This window comes from Anas platyrhynchos, chromosome 3 (assembly GCF_047663525.1).
Source record: "Anas platyrhynchos isolate ZD024472 breed Pekin duck chromosome 3, IASCAAS_PekinDuck_T2T, whole genome shotgun sequence".
Lineage (NCBI taxonomy): Eukaryota > Metazoa > Chordata > Aves > Anseriformes > Anatidae > Anas > Anas platyrhynchos.
Window position 1 is genome coordinate 107,888,999 of NC_092589.1, and position 10,216 is coordinate 107,899,214.

General features: G+C 41.2%; 1 protein-coding gene across 3 annotated transcripts in view; it reads right to left on the bottom strand.

The window, feature by feature from the left end:
• The window catches only part of NBAS (NBAS subunit of NRZ tethering complex), a 177,912-nt gene extending 169,396 nt beyond the window's left edge, over positions 1-8,516 (bottom strand). For 2 of the 3 annotated variants that reach the window (XM_027455253.3, XM_027455251.3), the window contains exons 1-4: positions 8,327-8,515; positions 3,061-3,115; positions 2,390-2,426; positions 791-868 (exon numbers count right to left, since the gene is read on the bottom strand). In XM_027455253.3, coding sequence (XP_027311054.1) covers positions 791-868; positions 2,390-2,426; positions 3,061-3,115; positions 8,327-8,479 — 323 coding nt within the window. In that variant the 5' untranslated portion in view covers positions 8,480-8,515. Of the gene's footprint in view, positions 1-790; positions 869-2,389; positions 2,427-3,060; positions 3,116-8,326 lie in introns of all 3 variants that reach the window. The other variant, XM_027455252.3, reaches the window with a different exon arrangement.
• Positions 8,517-10,216: the final 1,700 nt, after the last annotated feature.

Sequence of the window (10,216 nt, forward strand, 5' to 3'; positions counted from 1 at the left end):
GTTTATGGATAGGTTTATACCACAGCAAGACTATGTATCACTTTATCTGGAATACACAGCCATCATACTTCAGTAAGTCAGGTCATCTCCTTAGCAGCAGGCCTCCCATCTTTGTACTTAACATACAACATTGCAGCTGGCATGTCACACATCAAAAGGATCACCACTTCCCTCACAGAATCACCATCTCTTTCTTTACAGAACTCTTGATAAGCCACTGATCATATTTAGTGATATGAAAGTAGTATGGAATATTTTAGTTTATTGTTTCTGTACATGTTTATGCTTACTTTTGAAGGCCAGTGATTTCAATGATGCTGCTAAAATTACTTTGGAACAGCTGTCTCTAGCCTTGGAATTCTCATTTCTTCCCTCAAGAAACAAGAGCAGACAGCTTGAGGGTATACGTCACTTTCCACAGATTTTAAAATAAACAATTTATACTACATATCCTGTAAGTTACAGGTCATTAGCTGATCAAACTCAAGTTCTGAATACAATCCCAGCAGAAGGATTACACTGCAAGTTACTTTTGCTAAAATGCTAAAAGTACATACAGACATGCATGAAAGATGCCTTAAAAGGGAAATGCTGTGGTAGCACCTGAAGACTGACCTTTCTTTCCCAAAGCTACCTCTGAATGCCTCCTGTAGTTCTCTTGACCAAGAAGAGTAACATTACTTTAGCACATTATTAATTCAACATTGCTATCAGTGTGGGCAGGGCAGAGAGTATTAATACATTCGCTATTACCAAATACTGAAAGCATATAAATACGTAAGCTGGTTACCTTGCAAGTACTAGCTGCCAGTTTATCTGCTTATTAACTAGACGAACAAGTCCATTTGGCAGAGAAAACTTTGCAGGGCTGAAAAAAAAATATATATATATTAGCCCAAATCAGAACATACACCTAGCAGTACCTGAGATATACACGCCAGGTGACTTAGCTTTAAGACAGCCAATCACCTGGGAAGTTTTAGCAACTAAATGTGAATCAGTAACGCACCCTGCTAATAGCAAAGGTTAAAAACATCTTCATTTGAATTAACAGAATCATAGCCACATTTTAAAGGAACTGATTATTTACTCATCATTCTTCAAATTCTGGTCAGCAGTCAGTTTGGGGTACCCTACCGCAAGGACACCAATAAACCAGTGTGCTACCAAGACGGTCCAGGGACTGGAGCACTCGCCCTACAAGGACAGGGTGAGGGAAGTGTAGCCTGGAGAAATGAAGGCTTCAGACAAAGCTAACCAAAGCCCTCTGGAACCTACAAGGTTCCATGGAGAGCCACTGAGGTGCATGGCAGGAGCACAAGAAATGATGATGAGTTTAAAACAGAGGAGATTCCAAGCTGACATAAGGAAAAGGATTCTTCACCATAAATACAGTTGTGCCCTGGAAGAAGTTGTCCAAAAGCTCTGGGATCTCCATCCTTAAACATTTTTAATACCTAGCTGGACCCTAAGGAACCTGGTCTGAGTTTGATATTCATCTGTGTTTGTTTTTTTTCTCCTTTCTTCCTGACCGTATTTTACAAATATATGAAAATGGCAGCTAGAATCAATTTTAAATGCTAGAAAACAGACCATCAGTATGACTACCAGTATATAGAAAATTAAGTAAGTTCATTCTGTTTGCAACTGAATCCTTAAAACCAGGCTTGTATGATGGCATGGAACCCATAAACACACACAAACGAGGCACAAAATAAAGTAGAACACCAAAAATAGGGAAAACAGCAATGACTGCTGGCCTAAACTAGAGTACTGTTTCACAGTGAGCAACACCATAGTCCATTTTCATACCCTAAAAATAACAGAATACCTCTAAAAAGGGAGAACTGATATCTTCAAACATGCACAGGGCATCAACAGAGTGGTATAATCATAGAGATGAAATTCTCCAGGAACACTGTATTTATCCAGTATGTTTCAGGGATCATTTTTCTGAATCACAATTACTTACACAGCATTTTATACAACAGCTTGAATTGTTAAAAAAATAATAATAGTACAAATTATAACCTCAATAGAAGCAAACCCTGCCATGCCATCATACCTGTCGTTGAGGCTTAAAAGAAAACAGCTTCACTTGCAGTATCTCAACTGGGAGTGGAGAGGAAAAACAAATGTTTTGAGAAATAGGATGTTCCAACTGCTAGTTTACTTAGTCTTCTTATAAAACCAAAAAGTTAAACTAGCATACACTACTTCTTTTTTCTAGATAGGCTTCAGCTGTAACTCAAGTAGTTTCAGCCTCAGTTGATGAAAAAACAGTGTTCTAAGCAGTGTTCAGTTTTACTGTCATTAACAATAACTTTATATCAAAAAAGGTATCAAAATATTACCAAATAAAAAGATTAAACATTATTTTCAAACCTACCTGTACCAGATATATCGAAGCAGAAACAATGCAGGACCTACAAAAATTAATAAGCAAGCAAAAATTAAATCTCTAGCTGTTTTAAAACACTCTTCAGCTATACATAGAATTCAGCTTTACATAGAATTTTAGAAGTTCTCACGAAACAAAATGTTGCACAAGGAAAAAGCCTCTACACTTGGTCAATGAATCCTTATATTAAAGTAAATGCAAATGTCAAATCTAAAAAAAAAAAAACAGAGATGAGTATTGATTTTTTCTAAGAGAAATGCCTAAGGAAAGCACAACTCAGTTAATGCATAAACCAAGAGCTGAATTGGCAACGATCATAATATCATAAAGCTTCCTCAGAGAATTGTCGAAATAGCAAATAGCCCAATTGTAAGAACTGATACACAGAAAAACATATTTTTCAAAATACAACAGGACTTCCAAACTTTTTAGATGTTTTATTATTTTGTCCCAATAACCTAAAAGAGGCAAGAGAGCCCACAAAAATGAAATACAAATAACACAGTAATAGGGATAATCAGAAAGCTTCTTTCCAAAAAACACATCTTCTGCTCTATTTCCATTACACTAGCCACCCTAAAGAGCAGAAACTGTAAATTTTACAAACAATCTACACATGATTCTTATGAGTCCTGAGCATAAAAACAAGTCATACTTACCTGTAATTGCTCTAGTGATGATAAACGATGCACCATGTTTTCTGTTGCCTCTTGGCTGCAATTACAACAATAACGGTCAAACACTATGATACACATTTTAGCTTAAGTATAGCATCCATACTGTATCCAATCAGCGTTCACTGACTGAATGTAAGCTGCTTGCTAGCCAGAAGTTCCTTACATATTTTCAATTACTCGCTACTTTATTGAGTTATTTAGCCACATAAGCTAAAGCAGGCTATAGAACCAAGTAAATTCAGCAAGTGCCGACCTGTAATAAACAAAATTTACTACAAATTATCTATCGATTCAACTTTGCTTTCGTCTACGGGTAGTAAAAAAAAAAAAAAAAAAAAAAAAAAGAGAGAAGACATTGCCTCCTGTAAGGTATTACAAATCATTCTTTCTATGCCAAATAAATGCCAGATTGAACTGTAATCCCCAGAAAAAGGTCAAAGCAATTGGTGTTCAACATACTATCCCAATATATAACTGCTAAGCTACATAAAGACTGCTTATGAAAGTTCCAGAAAAACATATTTTTTAAAAAAAGAGACCACTGAAGTAAAACTTATGCCAATTTGTACTGGTTACCACAGCCATCCAATTCACTGCATCTACTCTACAGCCTTGTACCGCCTTTCCAGCACTCTTGCTCTACTTTCATATGTGGGAGGACCAAACTACTGCATAAATAAAAGCTCTCTTCAAACACAGAAAAATTAAACACAAAACATAGTATGTATATTCCTAGCTATAAAACAGGCAAAGTTTTTAGAAGCCAGCAAGAAGCTAGGGAAATAGATTACACAAAGAAGATAATAAATAAGGAAGACATCACGCACAAAATAAACTTTCCTACTCAAAATATTAGAGCATCACAAACTGAGCACTAAAGTAGATAATGAATGAATTACCTCTTCCCTTCAATATATAATGCATAGAGCATATCATTAGCTAAGATACTCAGACCTCTTATTCCAAGTTATAGGGCAGCAAGCACTGAAGGACATACTAACATGAAAATTCAGCAGTGTTTGCATGTTTAAAAATATAAAAATAAATTTATAATTATAAAAATATATTTGGGCTTCAGAATTTAAAATACTGAAGTAAATATTAGCAGTTTTCTATGCAAAGTTTGCAATCCAGAAACAGTGTTTGAAATAATCAGGCCACTTTCTCACAGCATATGAGAAGTCAACACACATGTACTAATAGATACTGTCCAAAATTCAGGTTGATCAAACAGTAAATAACAATACATTAAAGTAAAAGAAGTGAAACTACAAATTATTTGTCACAGCTATCATAGTACCTTGGGGTATTGCAATTGTTCCTAAGGAATTTAAAAAACAGGGCCTGATAAGGTTTTTTGATTAAGCTTTTTTGAAAAACATTTCCAAATATTGCTTATACATATTGTATAATTAACTGTACGAAGTTCAACAAGGCCAAGTGCCGGGTCCTGCACCTGGGACGCAACAACCCCAAGCAGAGCTACAGGCTGGGAGATGAGTGGTTGGAGAGCTGCCAGGCAGAGAAGGACCTGGGAGTATTGGTTGATAGTCGGCTGAATATGAGCCAGCAGTGTGCTCAGGTGGCCAAGAAGGCCAACGGCATCCTGGCTTGTATCAGAAACACTATGACCAGCAGGGCTAGGGAGGTGATCGTCCCCCTGTACTCGGCTCTGGTGAGGCCGCACCTCGAGTACTGTGTTCAGTTTTGGGCCCCTCGCTACAACAAGGACATCGAGGTGCTCGAGCAAGTCCAGAGAAGGGCGACGAAGCTGGTGAGGGTTCTGGAGAACAAGTCCTACGAGGATCGGCTGAGGGAGCTGGGTTTGTTCAGCCTGGAGAAGAGGAGGCTCAGGGGCGACCTTATTGCTCTCTACAGATACCTCAAAGGAGGCTGTAGTGAGGTGGGGGTTGGCCTGTTCTCCCATGTGCCTGGTGACAGGACGAGGGGGAATGGGCTTAAGTTGCGCCAAGGGAGTTTTAGGTTGGATGTTAGGAAGAACTTCTTTACCGAAAGGGTTGCTAGACATTGGAACGGGCTGCCCAGGGAAGTGGTGGTGTCACCATTCCTAGAGGTTTAGACGTAGAGCTTAGGGATATGGTTTAGTGGAGGACTTGTTAGTGTTAGGTCAGAGGTTGGACTCGATCTTGAGGTCTCTTCCAACGTAGAAATTCTGTGATGCTGTGATATTGCTATATATACACATGTATATTACTATACTCTCCAGATTTTTTTCCTCCTGAGTATTCTTAGTGCTCACTCCTGAGACTAAACTGCATTATTACTCCACACACCTTAACCCTTCACAAAGCTGATTTGCTCTTACACTCTGAAGACTGGAATTTTACATTTTGCAGTAAGTCCTATCACCCCAGATACAATAACGGCTACCAGATCTGTAAATGTATTCCCCTGTCAAATGTATTTATTTTTTAATTAATTCCTGCCTGGAAGAACAAGTTTGCCTTTCCTAGAGAATTCCGAAATAAAATCCAAGTAGCTTCCTTATGGACAAGGTATCTACTTCGGTTCAGATTTTGTTGTAAGCATGCTGAGTTTAAGGAAAAAAAATTAAGAATTTTAAAGAATGCCAAAACATTTTTTTTTCCCTCATTGTCACCAAAACACCAAATCAAGTGATATAGCCAAGAAGACAGACAGAACATGTTTACTGTAAAAAAGTCATCTACCTGTACTTCTATGGTTCAAATGATTCTTTGAGTCCTCTGCTGCAAACTCCCCCACAGAACCACTGTCTCATTCAGTTTTCAGTGATGAATTACTCAATAATTCCTTTCATTCTTGTTAGGTATTGCTGGATTCCCAGGAAACAAGTTATACACAATCATATCATCGCACTGATTACAGGTTGCTCAATTTCCATATCAGTCTCTTTGTGGGCATTGTCAGTTTCTTGCACTCATTCTTTACAAATGTCTGTTAATTTCCCCCAGAAAACTTATCAGGAAATGCAATGCAGATAAATGAGAATACCAACAAGAACTAAAATTAAAACTAATTTGGGGTTCCAACTTACAAAAAAAAAAAAATCCATGCAAGATCTATTGCTGTATTGAACAGAACTTTACACTTTCATCACAGGATCAATCTTCCAGTGGGTGTAATTACAGTTAGAAGAGCTCAGAATTTCCGCAATCAAAAATGAATTACCCCAAAGGAGGTAACAGAAAAATAAAGCAAAATCAATAGAGAAAAGTTTGGTTTAAGGCCTTGCTTTGGATCCCAGATGACTGCGTAGAAATAAATCTAATTTGATTTCCCAATGCAGCTTTCAACTTCCTTTCCCTTTCTACTTTCCTTCACTCATTCCTAACCAGTTTACAAGAAATACAGCAGAGATCCTTTTGTGACTTTTTTTTGAGCGACATGAATAAACCATGATTAAAGAAACAAATGTTATGAAGTACAAGTCACAAGCACCTAAAAAATGACGTGTTACTCCATAAGACCATAACATCACAAAAAAACGTTTGTTCCCTCATATAAGTATGTATGTGGAAGATTGTAACTTGCTATGAACAAATACAGTCAATACCTGCAATGTTTTTATATCTCCTCTGTTCAGAGGTTCCCATTAAACATAAGACCTTGTTAAAATACTTTGATAATATATTTTTTGTGGTAAATGCATTAACATCTGCACTGGACTTGAAAGTCTAATACAAGAAAATGAAAAAACACATTGCTTGCAACTTCTATGTCCAAATCAGACAACAGTTGAGTTAGATACAATCTAGCTCAGCAAGTTTATATTGGATTTACATGGCAAGGTTTTGGTGATGGCGGAGGCTGCAGGGGTGACCTCAGTGAGCAAAGCCCAGCAGCTGCCCCACGTCAGATCAGAGCCAGCTGCAGCCAGCTACAAAAGGAACCTGCTGTTGGCCAGAGTCAAGCCAGTGAGCAATGCTGGTTGGGCCTCTCGGAAAGCAGACTGAAGAAAGGTGAAAAAAAAAATAAATAATAATAATAATAAAATGCTGTGCAACTGAAGCTGAGAGAATGACAAATGACAAAGAGTGAGAGAAGCAGCCCTGCAAACCCCAAGGTCAGTGCAGAAGGAGGGCAAGAGGTGCTCCAGGCACACAGCAGCAGCTCCACTGTGGCCTGTGGAGAGGCCCCTGGTGGAGCAGGCTGTGCCCCTGCAGCCCATGGGTCCCACATGGAGCAGATCTCCATGCTGCAGCCCATGGAGAGCCCCCGGTGGAGTGGGTAGATGTGGCCTGGAGGAGGCTGTGGCCCATGGAGAGCCCACGCAGGCTCCTGGCAGGAACTGCTGCCTGTGGAAAGGAGCCACACCAGAACAGTTTGATCCTGAAGGACTGCACCCTATGGAAAGGAGGCATGCTGGAGCAGTTCATGAAGGACTGCATCCCATGGGATGAATGCCACATTGCACTGGGGAAGGGTGTGAGAAGCAAGGAGCAGCAGAGCTGCAGACAAAGCATTACAAACTGACTGCAGGCCCCATTCCCCTGCCCTGCATGGGACAGAGGAAAGAACGAGAAGAGCTAAGACTGAAGCTCACCCTGGGGAGAAGGAGGGTGGAAGTACAATGCTTTTAGTTCTCTCCATCCTACTCCGTTATCAACTGTGAATGAATTAATCTAGTTTTACCCAAGGCAAGTCTGTTTTGCCCACTGAGACAACTAGTCAGAGAGATCCCTGCCCCTATGTCAACTTATTAATTTGACATTGGAGTGTCTCCTCCATGTCTTGCAGAGGAGAAGGAGCAGTTGAACAGCGAAAATGAATGGACATCTCAGCTTTTCCGCTGATCCATGGAGGAAAAATAAGAAACAAACCACTAAAACTTATAAAGTAATGGTTTTCCATTTTTCAATCTTTGACGTTTATTTGCGTGCCTTGCAGACACAAAGTGATGCAAACCTTCCTCTTCACTTATCACTGAAAACCCAGACGTAACCCTTCGGTCCTGCAAATCCGGACAGGAACCGATTTGCCTCGTGCCAGGCGACCTTAGCAACGGTCCCACTTCCACCCGCACTGCTTCCACAGCTGTCAGCACAGCTCCTTCTGGGGATGACAAGAGGAGGGCAGGAACGAAGCACCACGGAAAGCCGGGCAGGGCAGCGCGACGAGGGCACGGGGCAGGAGCTGGGGGCTCGCCCCGTTACTGCGCCCGCTCGCCTTCCTCCTCCTTCTCCTCCTCCTCACACCCGCTGACGTGGCCGGTTTCTCTCCCCGAGCCGCACGGCGGCCACCTCACCTGCACCTCCGTTTCGGGAGGCCACTCGGCGTTGAGCAGCAGGTCGTACAGCACGTTCTCCTCCTCCCCGCCGCCCTCCTCCGCCCCGCTGCCGGCCGCCATCCCCGCCGCCCTCCGCGCCCCTTCTCCGCCGGCAGCGGCGGCGGCGGCCATGTTCGCCCGCGCCCCGCCCAGCACCCGAGCGACGACGGTGGCTGGTGGAGCCCAAACCGCTGGAGCCCTGCGGCTCCGCGGAGCGGGCGGAGTTCAGCTCTTTCACAGAATCGTTAGGGTTGGAAAAGACCTCCACGTTCACATGGTCCAACCATCCCCCTACCACCAATGTCACCCACTAAACCATGTCCCTAAGCGCCGCGTCCAACCTTTCCTTGAACACCCCCGGGGACGGTGACTCCACCACCTCCTTGGCAACCTGTTCTAATGCCTGACCACACTTTCTGAGCAGAAATGTCTCCTTATTTCCAACCTGAACCTCACCTGATGCAACTTGAGGCTATTCCCTCTAGTCCTATCACTAGTTACCTGTGAGAAGAGGCCGACCCCCAGCTCCCCACCCCTTCCTTTCAGGTAGCTGTTGAGAGCAATAAGGTCTCCCCTGAGCCTCCTCTTCTCCAAGACCAAACAACCCCAGTGCCCTCAGCCGCTCCTCACAGGACTTGTGTTCCAGGCCCTTCACCAGCTTCATAGCCCTTCTCTGGACACCCTTGAGCACCTCGATGTCCTTCCTGTAGTGACAGGCCCAAAACTGAACACAGTACTCAAGATGCAACCTCACCAGAGCAGGCTTGCTGCAGCCTTTGCTGCAAAGGGGGCTCTGGAGAGGTGCTTCTCTCTGAGGGAGAGAGAGGGAACCCCAGGAAAAATACCAGGGGCTGCACCCTGGTGTTGCTTGTCCAAAATCTGATAGCGAGATTTAACATAGTAGTCATTAAGGTCCCTTCCAACCCCACCGATTCTATGATTCTACGAAGAAATAAAGAATGTAGTCAAGGGCAAAATGGGTTAATTATACGCGGAACATTAAAAATAAACAAACAAAAAACGAGCAAATAAAAAAAAATAGCAAAAACGATATATTTCTTACAAATTTCCTCTGGTTTTAATGATAAACGCGGAAATCTGTTACACAGAGCTTATCTTAAATACTTTAGCCCCAGAAACTTCTTTTGCACTCACAGAGTTCCACTATCTCAGGCAAATAAAGATGAACATGTTTATAAATTACTGTGAAAGAACTAAGGCTTCAGTCTCTTTCCTGCAACTTCATAAAGCTTTCTTAAAGCTTAAATAAAATCACAAGCTGCCATTTTTGCTCCCATACTCTAGTTTTAACTGGTGTTTAGTAACCTTTTTGTAGATTTTTTCCTATCTTTGTCTTTATAAATGATTCAATTTGTTATGTATCCAAAACCAGGCAAAATTACGATCAACATACAGGGAATAGCGAAAGAAAGGAAGCATATCAAACTAAGATATTCTCAAAGGAATTATTGTTAAAAGGAAAACCTGTCATGATACAGATGATATAAAATGCCTGTTGTGTTTTTCTCTGCAACGCATTTTCTGCATTGTAAATTAGCAATAAACAGGGCTCAGTGAACATTAAAAAAAAAAAAAAAGTTCTGAAATAAAACTCCAAATGAAAAAAGTAATCAGATTGCAACACATGTAGTCAAGAGAACTACATAGAGGGGCCCTCATTTATTAGTCCTTTAAATATTTTTCAGAGGACTGCTTTAGAAGAATGCTCACAATTCAAAATGGTAGGTAATATTTTATTATTTGCCTTCCACTTAGCGTGTACAAAGTAGATAAATATCATATTGTTTTGTAGTAGACAAATGCACCATTGTTTTGTGTTGTAATGGTACAAGCCGCAGTTTTTAATTT